The sequence below is a fragment of the Moschus berezovskii genome, chromosome 11, assembly GCF_049115385.1.
Source record: "Moschus berezovskii isolate FMDL1 chromosome 11, NW_MosBer_1.0, whole genome shotgun sequence".
Classification (NCBI taxonomy): domain Eukaryota; kingdom Metazoa; phylum Chordata; class Mammalia; order Artiodactyla; family Moschidae; genus Moschus; species Moschus berezovskii.
In genome coordinates, this window is record NC_142470.1 from 93,210,164 (window position 1) to 93,224,590 (window position 14,427).

At 39.0% G+C, this 14,427-nt stretch overlaps 1 protein-coding gene across 2 annotated transcripts in view; it reads right to left on the reverse strand.

Annotated features, from left to right (window-relative positions):
• Positions 1-14,427, reverse strand: part of TTC27 (tetratricopeptide repeat domain 27) — a 176,963-nt gene that overhangs the window by 115,830 nt on the left and 46,706 nt on the right. For both annotated transcript variants that reach the window (XM_055399033.2, XM_088841553.1), the window contains exon 9: positions 12,699-12,765. In XM_055399033.2, coding sequence (XP_055255008.2) covers positions 12,699-12,765 — 67 coding nt within the window. The remainder of the gene's footprint in view (positions 1-12,698; positions 12,766-14,427) is intronic.

Here is a 14,427-nt window from a genome sequence, read left to right on the forward strand (position 1 = left end):
AGGGGTAACCACCATGCTGCTACTTTGTTTCTATGAATTTCACTACTCTAGGTACCTCATACAAATGGAATCATGCAGTTTCAAGTGCTGTCTTTTACAAGTTCATTTATTTTTACCTGGAATCTATTAACTAAAGCAATCTGATGAAATCCTGGCTCACTAAATTGAGTACTATCTAAAAATACAGCAAAAATCAGACAAGAAATTTGGTGTGTTCAATGGAAGCAAGTTGAGAATCAGGACAATGCTACAGAACACTGTGCCATTTGCAAACAAACTTGTATGTAAGATGGAATTTCCACCACTTTCACACACCAGGGCAGAGGTCAGAAACCCCCTAAAAAGTGTATGGTAACATTTGTGTGTCTCTTAAAAGTTCTCTCACTGCTCACATCTCACTGACCTAAACCTCCAAAAGATGATTCATTGAGCCAGTAGGCTTTTACAAGTGCATAACTTTTCATATACACTTTAATATTTCTATTGTTGCTGTAAAAGTTGAAATAAACTCTTTTATTTGTAGTTAGAATGTTTTATAAGTTAAAGAATCAATCCACTTCAGCAACTGTTTATAAGGAGCGTAACAAGATACCTTGAGAACAAAAGGGAGCCGGCTCTGCATGCCTCAGCAGGAGTTTCTCACTGAGATATGCCACCTGAGCTGACGCTTGGGCTCAGATTTAAAAAAGGAGTTGTAATCATCTACCATCTGAGGAAATGCCATTATCTGAAATGAAAGTCAATGAATATCACTTTCAGTTCAGTTCAGTTCAGTCTCTCAGTCGTGTCTGACTCTTTACCTCACACTAAAAAGTAAAATTTAATACTATGACATGTTATGTATAGTCAGGCATGATTTTATTTAGCTCACAATTTCCCACCATATGCAACTCTGCCCTCACTCCCAGAAAAGTAGCAAAGAAAATTCTGTAACACCATCAAAGAGGATCTGGAGTGTTGTTTCTATAAAAAACAATTTCCTTTCATTCTTATCGCTGAACATTTCAAACATTTTTCTTCCAGAGGTCACTAGGACCCTTTACAGGACAGCCAGCCAGTCTGTTCCTTTAAATATGAGGGAGCTTTCAGATAGTTGCTTTTTCCACACATAAATCAAAGCAACTCAGAGCTCTCCTGTGAGTGTGTAACTGCTTGGCTATACTAAGGCCAAATCAAATGATGCCCACCCAGGTCAGGCTGACCTTATAAAAGCAAGGATCAAAGAAACACTATAAAAAGCAGAATTATTCCCCCTTCTTAATGAGCAATTTAAAAGAGCATTCATTTGTTAAAATCAGTACCAAATGACAGTAAGCTTAAATTCCAAATGTAGTCTATAAATTACTCCCAGTAGACAAAGAACAGTGGTACAAACACTCTGACCTTGCTCTGTAGACCATTTAAAACTCAAAGCTATTTTCCCTCGAAGTTCTACTACTGCTCTAAACCAATCTCCCAACAAAGCCACACGTTTCCGTGCCTTTGCTCACATTATCACTCCATCTAGATCCCTTCTGTCTTTCAAGGCCCCTCTAATTCTCCCTGAGGTAACAAAGCCTTCTTTGACTGCCCTGTTCCAAATATTTTCTTATTTTCTAAGCAGTTAGGGATTTATCTATGCTATCAATGTAATTTAAATTGCCTGGTATTGTTAATTACATTTTCGTAAGTTTACTGGATCTTGGCTAAATTAAAAATTCCATGAAGGCAAGTCTTATGTTTTATACCTTTATTTCTTCCACAGTATCTAGCAGCATGCTTGGCAAATCCTGAGATTCTGGATCTCCTGCTATTATAATACTCTCAAAGCCCTTTCCTCCACTCTGCAAATTTTTATATACAAAGTAGACACCAGAGAGATCGAGCTGGTGGTCATTCAGTTGCCTCAAAAAAGAAAGATCTCCAGAACTCTGGAGATGCTATTTCATCAGCACTGCACCTTTCACATGGTCGTGAAAAGCAGATATATTTAAACCATACACATTATTTTTGAACTGAATTTTTCATCCTTTAACACCACATTAATTCATGTTAGATAGCTTAACACTTTTAGCTTCAATGATGGCGAAAAGCAGAAGCACAAAACCATGAGTTTGAATAAGACTCCTCCATATCGAATGTATTACCATCTTAACTATAATCTCCTTATATTTCTATCTGGGGACTGGAAGACCCACTGAAGTAAGGTTTTTTCCTTCACATTATATTTCCTTCACATTACTGATTCTGCCTCTCACCAACCTAATAAACAACAGTAAAATTCACTTTAAAAGTAAGATGTACACATGATGTCAGTGCTGTCTATTCCTTAAAATGGTTCATCAAATAATATTTAAATGATCTTGCTATTGTGCAGAATGGTTTTTAGATTATTTTTTATTATTTGATACACAAAGAAGATTAAGCATAACTAAAATGCAAGTTATAAAGTACCCTACAAACACATGTGAATCTTGAGACTGTTTTTTAACTTATCATTACATTTATAAAATTCATATACTGCAGTTTATCATTTACCTGTTGATGGACATTTGCACTATTTCCAGTTTTAAGCTCTTACAAATTAAACGGCTATGAACATCTGTGTAAATCTTTGTGGAACCATACGTTTTTATTTCACATAGATAAATATCTGAAGGTGGAACTGATGATTAACTGCATGAGAAAATGACAAACTCTGTTCCAAAGTGGTGGTGCCATTTTAAGTCACATTACATTTACCACGTGTGAAGATTTCAACTACCTCACATGCTAACACACCTTTTAACGGGTAGACAGTTGTATATTGTTGTGGTTTTAATTTGCATTCTCCCAATGACTAGTGATATTAACCATCTTGCTGCTGCTGCTAAGTCACTTCAGTCATGTCCGACTCTGTGTGACCCCACAGACAGAAGCCCACCAGGCTCCCCCGTCCCTGGGATTCTCCAGGCAAGAACACTGGAGTGGGTTGCCATTTCCTTCTCCAATGTGTGAAAGTGAAAGTGAAGTCACTCAGTCATGTCCGACCCTCAGCAACCCCACGCACTGCAGACTACCAGGCTCCTCCATCCCTGGGATTTTCTAGGCAATAGTACTGGAGCGGCTTGCCATTGCCTTCTCCAATTAACCATCTTAGCTTCTCTTAATGGGTCATTCGTTTATCCTAATGTCATCAGGTAGTATTTTTTTTTTTTGTCCATAGCTTATAATTTTTATCTGCAGACAAATGGTTCCAAAGAACTTACCTGGCCATCGCAGAAGCACTCCAAAAAATTTTAGAATCAGCCGGTCAATTTCTAAGAAAAACAAAAGGTTGGCGGGGCGGTAACCTGGATTTTTATTGCTATTGGATTTATTATTGTGTAATTCTGGAAGACTTGTCAATTCAACAATATTAAGCCTTTCAATCCATGCACATGGTAAGTCTCTCCATGTATTTAAATTTCTTCAATTTCTTAAAGCAATATTTATCATTTTCAGTGTACAGGTCTTACAGTTTAGTCAAAGTCATCACTAAATACTTGATATTTTATGCTATTGTGTGTGGTTTTTAAAATTACTTTCCCAATTATTACTGCCAGTGTATCAAACATAATTGACTTTTTTATATTGACCTTGTATTCTCAGACGTTGCTTATTAGTTACAGTAGCTTTCATGTCTATTCTTTAGGGTTTCCCATGTAAAGAACTGTGTTGTCTATGCTTAATGATAATTTTACATATTTCTTTCCAATCTGCACTCCCTCTGTATCTTTTTCATGTCTTACTGCACTAGCTTGGATTTTCAGTTCAAAGAAGCAGTGCCACTTTTCTGACCTTAGAGGAAAAAAAATCAATGATGATTTTAACTCTAGATTTTTCATAGAAACCCTTTATCAGATTGATATTCTCTTCTACTCAGAGTTTACTAAGTTTTTTATAATGGAAGAGTATTGAATTTTTCCAAATGTTGAAATAAATAAATATAATGAGATAATCATTTAGTGTTTCTCCTTTACTGTATTAAAAGATGAGCTTAAATGACTGTTTAATGTTAAACAAATTTTGCATTCCTGAGATAAATACTATTTGGTCATGACTAATTATCCTTTTTTTTGTTCTTCAGTTACTCAGTCGTGTCCGACTCTTTGCAACCCCATGGACTGCAGTATACCAGGCTTTCCTGACTTTCACCATCTCCTGGAGCTTGCTCAAACTCAAGTCCACTGAGTCGGTGATGCCATCCAACCATCTCATCCTCTGTCGTCCCTTTGTCCTTCTGCCTTCAATCTTTCCCAGCATCAGGGTCTTTTCCAGTGAGTCAGTTCTTCGCATCAGGTGGCCAAAGTATTGGAGCTTCAGCCTCAGCATCAGTCCCTCCAGTGAATATTCAGGATTGACTTCCTTCAGGATTGACTGGTTTGATTTCCCTGCAGTCCAAGGGACTCTCAAGAGTCTTCTCCAACACCACAGTTCCAAAGCATCAATTCTCAGTGCTCAGCCTTCTCTATGGTCCAACTCTCACATCCATACATGACTACTGGAAAAACCATAGCTTTGACTATATGGACCTTTGTAGGCAAGTCATGTCTTCGCTTTTTAATACACTTTCTAAGCTTATCATTGCTTTTCTTCCAAGTAGAAAGCATCTTTTAATTTCATGGCTGAAGTCACAATCTGCAGTGACTCTGAAGCCCAAGATAATAAAGTTGTTCACTCTTTTCATTGTTTCCCCATCTACTTGCTATGAAGTGATGGGACCGGATGCCATGATCTTAGTTTTCTGAATGTTGAGTTTTAAGCCAGCTTTTCCACTTTCCTCTTTCAACTTCAACAAGAGGCTCTTCAGTTCCTCTTCACTTTCTGCCGTAAGGGTGGTGTCATCTGCATAACTGAGGTCTTTTATATTTCTCCTGGCAATCTTGATTCTGGCTTGTGTTTCATCCAACCTGGCATTTTGCATGATGTACTCTCCATATAAGTTAAATAAGCAAGGTGACAATATACAGCCTTGACATACTCCTTTCACAATTTTGAACCAGTCCATTTTTCATGTCTGATACTGTTGCTTCTTGACATGCATACAGATTTCGCAGGAGGAAGATCAGGTGGTCTGGTATTCCCACCTCTTTAAGAATTTTCCAGTTTGTTGGGATCCACACAGTCAAAGGCTTTAGCATACTCAATGAAGCAGCAGTAGATTTTTTTTCTGGAATTCTCTAGCTTTTTCTATGATCCAATGGATCACTGGTAATTTGATCTCTGGTTCCTCTGCCTTTGCTGAATCCAGCTTGTACATCTGGAAGTTCTCGGTTCACATACTGATACTGTTGAAGCCTAGCTTGAAGGATTTTGAGCATTACCTTGCTAGCATGTGAAATGAGTGCAATTGTTCAGTAGTTTGAACACTGCTTGGCATTGCCCTTCTTTGGGATTGGATTGAAAACTGACCATTTCCAGTCCTGTGGCCACTGCTGAGTTTTCCAAATTTGCTGGCATATTGAGTGCAGCACTTTCACAGCATCATCTTTTAGGATTTGAAATAGCTCAACTGGAATTCCATCACCTCCACTAGCTTTGTTCATAGTGATGCTTCCTAAGGTCCACTTGACTTCACACTCCAGGATGTCTGGCTCTAGGTGAGTCATCACACCATCATGGTCATCCAGGTCATTAACATCTTTTTTGTACAGTTCTTCTGTATATTCTTGCCACCTCTTAATATCTTCTGCTTCTGTTAGGTACATACCATTTCTGTCCTTTATTGTACCCATCTTTGCATGAAATGTTCCCTTGGTATCTCTAATTTTCTTGAAAAGATCTCTAGTCTTGCACATTCTATTGTTTTCCTGTTTCTTTATATTGTCCAGTTCGGAAAGCTTTCTTCTCTCTCCTTGCTATTCTTTGGAACTCTGAATTCAGATGGGTATATCTTTCCTTTTCTCCTTTGCTTTTCGTGTCTCTTCTTTTCTCAGCTGTTTGTAAGGCCTCCTCAGACAACCATTTTGCCTTTTTGCATTTCTTTTGCTTGAGGATGGTTTTGGTCATCGCCTCCTGTACAATGTTATGGACCTCTGTCCACAGTTCTTCAGGCATTCAATCAGATCTAATCCCTTGAATCTATTTGTTACTTCCACTGTATAATCATAAGGGATTTGATTTAGGTTATACCTGAAAAGCCTAATAGTTTTCCCTACTTTTCTTCAATTTAAGTCTGAATTTTGCAATAAGGAGTTCATGATCTGAGCCACAGTCAGCTCCCGGTCTTGTTTTTGCTGACTGTATAGAGCTTCTCCATCTTTGGCTGCAAAAAATATAATCAATCCTATTTTGGTGTTGACCATCTGGTGATGTCCATGTGTAGAGTCTTCTCTTGTGTTGTTGGAAGAGGGTGTTTGCTATGACCAGTGCACTCTCTTGGCAAAACTCTGTTAGCCTTTGCCCTGCTTCTCTCTGTACTCCAAGGCCAAACTTGCCTGTTACCCCTACTTTGCATTCCACGCTCCTATGAAGAAAAGGACACCTTTTTAGTTCTAGAAGGTATTGTAGTTCTTCATAGAACCATTCAGTTTCATTTTCTTCAACATTAGAGGTTGAGGCACAGACCTGGATTACTGTGATACTGAATGGTTTGCCTTGGAAACAAACCAAGATCACTCTGTTGCTTTTGAGACTGCATTTAGGATTCTTCTGCTGAAAATGAGGGCTACTCCATTTCTTCTAAGGGACTCTTGCTCACAGTAGTAGATATAATGGTCATCTGAATTAAATTTGCCCATTCTGGTCCATTTTAGTTCATTGATTCCTAAAATGTCGATGTTCACTCTTGCCATCTCCCATTTGACCACTTCCAATTTACCTTGATTCATGGACCTAACATTCCAGGTTCCTCTACAATAGTCTGAATCTTTACAGCATCAGACTTGACTTTCACCACCAGACCCATCCAAAACTGGGCTGTTTCTGACTTGGCCCAACCTCTTCATTCCTTCTACAGCTATTTCTCCGCTCTTCTCCAGTAGCATTTTAGGCACCTACCAACCTGGGGAATTCATCTTTCAGTGTTATATCTTTGTGCCTTTTCATACTGTTCATGGGTTTCTCACGGCAAGAATGCTAAAGTGGTTTGCCTTCTCGTCTCCAGTGGACCACGTTTTGTCAGAAGGTGGGTCATCATCAGAAAATCTGATTAAAGATTATCCTTTTTATACACTGTTATTTCATATATTTTGCCCCAGATCTGTGGTTGTTTACAAGTGTTCACATCCAGTACCAGTTACTCCAACATGGCTAGAAATAAACACACAAATAAGCATTAAGCTTAAGCCATGGTTAACTGTGAAGGAAGATGTCCAGCAGTTACCAGAGTAGATGATGGGAAGAAGAGAGTCATGTAAGATCCCACAAATCCTATTACTCATTCTTTCTCTGTCTACTATTGAAATAAGATATATACAAGTAACCTAGTTCAACTCAGGTCAAAAAATATTTTTTAAGTCTTTGTTTAAAAATAGTTTACTGCCAAACTGAAACAAAGCATACCCATCTCCTGCTTCTCTAAAAGCTACCAAGTTATCACCCAGCTAGAGCTACAGGGCCCATAATCAGAATACCTGTTAAATTAAAATGCATGAGTAACACCTGAGGGGACAAGTATTCAAACCAGAAAGAAAATCAAAATCCTGGCTTATTCTGCTTAATACAGACAGATATGTCATCATGTAACATGAGGACAACTATCAGAGGTATCATGGATATCTTGCAGTTATATTGCCTAGCTTAAAAAATTAAAATTAAGAAATAAGTATACCCTAAAAGAAAAAAAGTATAATTTTTATCTGTAAAAATGGCTAGCAAACTTTTAAGTTCACAGTTATATAATTATTAAATAGCTTTAAAATTAGTAACAGAAAGAGAAAATATATACAACATAATGTGTAACTTCCAAAGGTCTTTTTCCGTTTTTCATTGACAGAGTCCTTGGGGCTTCAGACAGACAGTCAGAAGGCAGGCTGCCAGTATCAATTTACACTTCAGCAAAACTTTTGCCAATGAAAACTGAACCACCTGTATGAATTAACTAAATTGTTCCCATTTTCAACAATGAAAGGAAATTAAAAGCATTACTGAATGTCACTGACTTGGCTCATCTGAAAGGAAATAACGTAGATAATGCAGCTAATTTTAAATTATCAAGCCGATACAACATAAATGGCTCTTTAGAACAATGTGGGTTATTTTTACTATGACTCATTCAGTTTTCCTGAAATGGGAGGAAAGAATGTCTCAGAATAGCATTACATAATGACAATGTTAATAAAAAAAAAGGAGAATATTCCCCTTAGGACAATCTTCTGCCATTGCTGAATTAAAACCTTTTCCCAGTGCATCTCACACATATCTCAACATGCTACACCAACTTGGAAACACTGGCAAAAAATTCTTCCAGAAGAGAGATTTCACCACTATTTTAGTAAACTTTAGGACAGTTGATGAAAAGTGAACAAAATTCAGGACCAATAAGCCACTCATTTGGTTCCTAAGTATTTATCAGATGTCCACTAACTGTGGTTCCTGTCCCTCCAAGTGCTCACAATCCTCTAGTAGGGATAGTGAGATTTCTACTGGACTTGCTCTCCTGTCAACAGAGAGAGACACCTCAGTCTCAAGAGTTCACAACTCCAGACCCCAGGTACCATGCTGCAGCCAGAGTAGGGAGATGGACTCAGGAAAAGGACGTGGCTTCTCTCCTCCCTACTCCCTTCTCGTCCACATCCACAGCCAATTCCAAACAGCTCTCATCCACTTAGGAATTCCTATTCCTTGAAAACAGTGGTATGCTCCTACAAACCACTGACCCGATAACCTGACTTACCACTGAGCGAGCGCTATGGGGGCATCATGAGGGTCTATCTACCCACTCTGAAGAACTGTCATACACATTCTGTAATTTGATCCTAAGAGCAAGTTTTCAGTGCCGAGGGAGGGACACATGCCCTCCCTCATTGTACAGAAGAAAAGATGAAAAGCACACACCAGGTGTCAATAGTAAAGTGGGTGGTCATACCACCTACACCGTGGAACTAAGTGGAGCAGTGCAGCTCCAGTTCCTGGTTCTAGCCTACTTCATTCATTCCCATATTCTGCATACTTCTCTTGAGCAAGAACTATGAGGAAAGCATTGTAGCAGGCCTTGTAGAAGACCCAGAGAAGGACAGAGACCGTCCCTAAATCTGGAAGTTTAGAGTCTCACAGGGAAGATAAGACATACACTTAAATAATTACAGAGAGCCCAAACATGATCTTTGTTAAAAGAGAATTCAGAAGCAGGATAGCAGCTAAAAGTGGCCCCTCTTGCCTCAGACACTCCTCAGCAGTTATACAGGATATAAATAAAGGATATATATGTACAGGATATACAGTTATTTAGGATATAAATTTTAGTGAAATTATTGAAACCGGGGCCACTTACAACTCACCTTATTATCTGCTTCAGAATCATGCACAGGAAGGGATAAGAGGAAAGACTGAAGGACAAAAGGAGAGCTGACCTGGGTTTTCTGGAGTATTCTGTATGCTTCACTTGGGACAAGGAGTGGGTGTTACACGGCCCAAAGTATGCATGGGGCTCCTCAGAGCTCTCCTCACTCTTAAGTTCCTTGCCTTCCTTCTCATCAATTAAAAACTTATTTGGCATTAACCAACTCATCTCTTTGAAAGTGTTAGGACTGGCACTAGGGAGCACTTTCATTGAATAGTTTTTCCTGAAAAAGACATCAGTTCTCAGGTCAGTGCTGACTTGGAGGAGATCTAGAGGAGAAGAGCAAAACAATTATGTATCATAAAGCCCTGGGGGGATAACATAAAACCAGAGTATACAACCTTCACTGCAAGCTAGGAGGGGTGAGTTACCTACCAGCAGAGGTTACTAGAGTTAATTACTTCAGCAGTATTGTACCTCATTTTATAGAGGAACAAGAACAGGGAAAGAAAAAGAAAAGGAAGGGAGGGACTTCTCTGGTGGTCCAGTGGCTAAGACTCTGTGCTCCCAATGCAGGGGACCTGGGTTTGATAACTGGTCAAGGAACTAGATCCCATATGCCACAACTCAAAATCCAGCACAGCTACATAAATAAATGTATTTAATTAAAAAAAGGGGGGGGGGAAGGAAAGAAAAAGAATAAGAAAAATAAGAAAATAAAGGTTAAAGAAAAGAAGAAACATATGACATCCACAAAAAGCACTAAAAACTAAATTAACTGCTTGAATGTGACGAAGAGTGCTCTCGTGTCATTTCAGGTTAACTGTGGATAGTCTATACTCCACAATAATATGCTTATGAAGCCAATCTCAAGAAGATGTTTCTGCTGACCACCCTCCCATGAGAGGCCAACAGGAACACTTCCTGTCATAGGCTGCATCCTGCTTACCTCTGTCATCAGAATGAGCCCAAGCATCCAGGCCATCACTTACCATCTACACACCAGTGACTGTCCCCATCCAGCTCTGTACTTCCCGACACTGACTCAAGACTCCCACCACACCAGACCCCACGTGTCCTTCCCGGTGCCTCACATCAGAAGACTCGAGTTCAACATCACCTTCCCATTAAGATGCTCCCCCACCATCTCGCCTAAAATAGCCATCCCTAACCCATTCTTACTGCGTTACACTGTTTTATGTTTACAGTGAGTACTTCTATCAAACATCTGTCTTTCTTTGTCTACCATATATTTCCCTCACAAGAATATAAACTGATGAAAATTCCAAGAGGGAAAAGGCTGCTATATCCTCAATAACCAGCACAATGCCTTAAGTTTTAAGTATTAAGGCATGTGTTAAGTATTCAATCTACGTTGAACAAATAAGTAAGAGGTGCATAAAATTTTTTTAAATATATCTTTTAAAAAAGGTTTAACACTTTACTTGTCAAATCCCTTACCATTTATGTAACAACTAGTTAGGGACATTCCACATAGTTACCTAAACACACATACGTTATAATGAAAATCAGCAGATTTCTAACAATACTGAAGTGGGAAGCTAAAACAGGCACTCAGAGGACTCAGAAGATTAACATCAACCGGTTCTAAAACTGTATGTAGGAAATAGTAACTTGCAAAATTTATTTTACAGCACAAAGTAAGCTAGCCTTTCTTTCTACCAGATAAAAGTACTTTAATTCTGCCTTATCCGAAAAATAACAAAGGAAGAAAACACCAGAATTCTAACTTGATCCCTAACTATAATAAAAATGCCTTTGAAAAAATGATGTATCTTGAGCAACTTGGGTTCATTAAAGACGTGTGTATGTTTTTATCTATAAAGCTAAAAAGATACCAACTCCCTCTTGTTCTATGACCTTCCTCTTCTGAAAAGCCTTCTTTGATATCAAACCCTCAAACATCTATTTTCCTATCTTTCCTTTTCACGGCCATTTCTTCCAACTGTGGTCTTTGTCTGTCAACTTTATTTTCTCACACACCATTCTCTCCTTATTTCTCTGCAGTGAGGTGCTGCTGCTGCTGCTGCTAAGTCACTTCAGTCGTGTCCGACTCTGTGTGACCCCATAGACGGAAGCCCACCAGGCTCCCCCGTCCCTGGGATTCTCCAGGCAAGAACACTGGAGTGGGTTGCCATTTCCTTCTCCAATGTGTGAAAGTGGAAAGTAAAAAGTGAAAGTGAAGTCGCTCAGTCGTGTCCGACCCTTAGCGACCCCACGGACTGCAGCCTACCAGGCTCCTCCATCCATGGGATTTTCTAGGCAATAGTACTGGAGTGGCTTGCCATTGCCTTCTCCGGCAGTGAGGTGACTACCCAGCTATTTCACCAAACTTGTCATAGAGATAAGCAATGCACTCCAGCCATCAAAGCCTCAGCCTTTCCTCCTGACTGCTCTCCATTGCTGAACACTGACAAGTGCCCCTTGCTCTCGACACTGTCTCCTGCCTTAGCCTCCATAACCCATGCTCTCCTGTTTCTGCCCCTCAATCTCTGAACCCCTCGGTTCCACTACATCCATGAAGCATCACCCTCAAATTTTAACCAAAAGAGTTGCACACTGCACTGGTTTTGGAGTAAAGATTCAACTCTTGCTCTGTCACTTCATTTACTTCAGTCAACAAGTATTTTTCGAGCACATATTATGTGCAAGATACTGGACTTGCCCTGCAAACAAAGATCAAACAAAGAACAAGAAATATTTATTCACTGCCCTTAAATTCAATCAAGTACAAACAAAAATGCTTATGTCTGTAGAGAACAGACTGGCAGACACAGTGGGGAAAGGAGAGGATGGGACAAATTGAGAGACTAGCACTGAAACATATACATTATTATATGTAAAACAGCCAGCCAGTGGGAATCAGCTGCGATGTAGGGAACTCAAACCCAGTGCTCTCTGACACCTAGAGGGGTGGGATGGAGTAGGAGGCAGGAGGGAGGCAGCATATGTATATCTATGGCTGATTCATGTTGATGTATGGCAGAAACCAACACAACATTGTAAAGCAGTTATCCTCCAGTTAAAAATAAATAAAAATTTTTAAATGCTTATGTCTAAATCAGCATCAAGATATATGCAGCTTGGAAACTAAAATGATACGCTTTTTTTTTCTGCCTTAATTTCCTTAGGTGACGGTATTTCAACATGAGCAATCTAAGGCAAGAACATACCAGAGGCAAAATAATTTACAAGGAAAAAAAAAAGAAACAGAAAGGAAAAAGACATTACTCACTGATGTAAACGCCAGCAGTTCCTCTTCAGTTAACTTATGCACTGGGTTATTCTTTTGGAAATCTGTGCTTTAAATTTAAAAAATTTAAAAAAGCAAATCAATTCCAGAATGCAGGTCATAATGAATGAAATACAATTTTTAAAGAGGCAAGTAAATTATATTTATATATTTGAAAGCACATTTAGTTCAGTTCAGTCTCTCAGTCGTGTCCGACTCTGCGACCCCATGAACTGCAGCATGCCAGGCCTCCCTGTCCATCACCAACTCCTGGAGTCCACCCAAACCCATGGCCATGGAGTGGATGATTCCATCCAACCATCTCATCCTCTGTTGTTCCCTTCTCCTCCTGCCCTCAATCTTTCCCAGCATCAGGGTCTTTTCAAATGAGTCAGCTCTTCACATCAGGTGGCCAAAGTATTGGAGTTTCAGCCTCAACATCAGTCCTTCCAATGAACACCCAGGACTGATATCCTTTAGGATGGACTAGTTGGATCTCCTTGCAGTCCAAGGGACTCTCAAGAGTCTTCTCTACTACCACAGTTCAAAAGCATCAATTCTTCGGTGCTCAACTTTCTTTATAGTCCAACTCTCACATCCACACATGACCACTGGAAAAACCATAGCCTTGACTAGATGGACCCTGGTTGGCAAAGTAATGATTGCTTTTTAATATGCTATCTAGGTTGGTCATAACTTTCCTTCCAAGGAGTAAGCGTCTTTTAATTTCATGGCTGCAATAGCCATCAGCAGTGATTTTGGAGCCCAGAAAAATAAAGTCAGCCACTGTTTCCACTGTTTCCCCATCTATCTGCCATGAAGTGATGGGACCAGATGTCACGATCTTCGTTTTCTGAATGTTGAGCTTTAAGCCAACTTTTTCACTCTCCTCACATATTATAATATTATTGCATTATTTACAAATGTAGAGATGACTGAGCCAAAGATAAGCACAAAAGTAATAAAATGCTAACAAGTAAATGTGGTGTACTAAATGTTAACACAGTTTATAAGAAAAAACAAAATCTAATCTGTGCCACTCCACAAAGAAAATGAAAAGAATTAATATGGCACCAATTTCTATTTATTAAACTCATGCAAAAAAAAATTACTATCACCATGAGACAGGCAAAAATTAAGAAGCTCTCAAGGAAGCAGAACAATGGGAATTCTTAGATCCTGCTGATCCAAGTATGAATAATTTTGGAAAACAATTCAGCACTATCTTGTAAAGTGAACATTCCCATATCCTAACCTCAGTAATTCCAGCCTAGATATAGAGCCCATAGAAATTCAACAGCTGTACCAAGAAGCATACACACAAATATTCATAGTAATATTTTGTGTAACAGGAAAAATCTGTTAACAATCCAATGTCCAAAAAGGAAAATCAATACACTGTAAAATACCCAACAGAATGCTACACTGCAAAGTAAACTGCAGCTATATGTAACAACATGGATGAGTCACAAAGACATTGGTGAGAGAAAAAACAAGTCACAGAAGACTACATATAGTAGCATACCGCTTTTATAAAGCTGAAAGACAAAAAAAATAATTGACTGAGAAGGATAAAAGACATGTGAGTAAATATATTTTTTGAAATGGCAAGAAAATGACAAAGACAACATTTAGGACACTGATTACCTTTTAAGACAAGAAGGAAGATGAGGTGGGAAAGCAGCACACAGACTGAGCTAGTGGTATTTGCAATCTTCAAGTTCTTAAACTG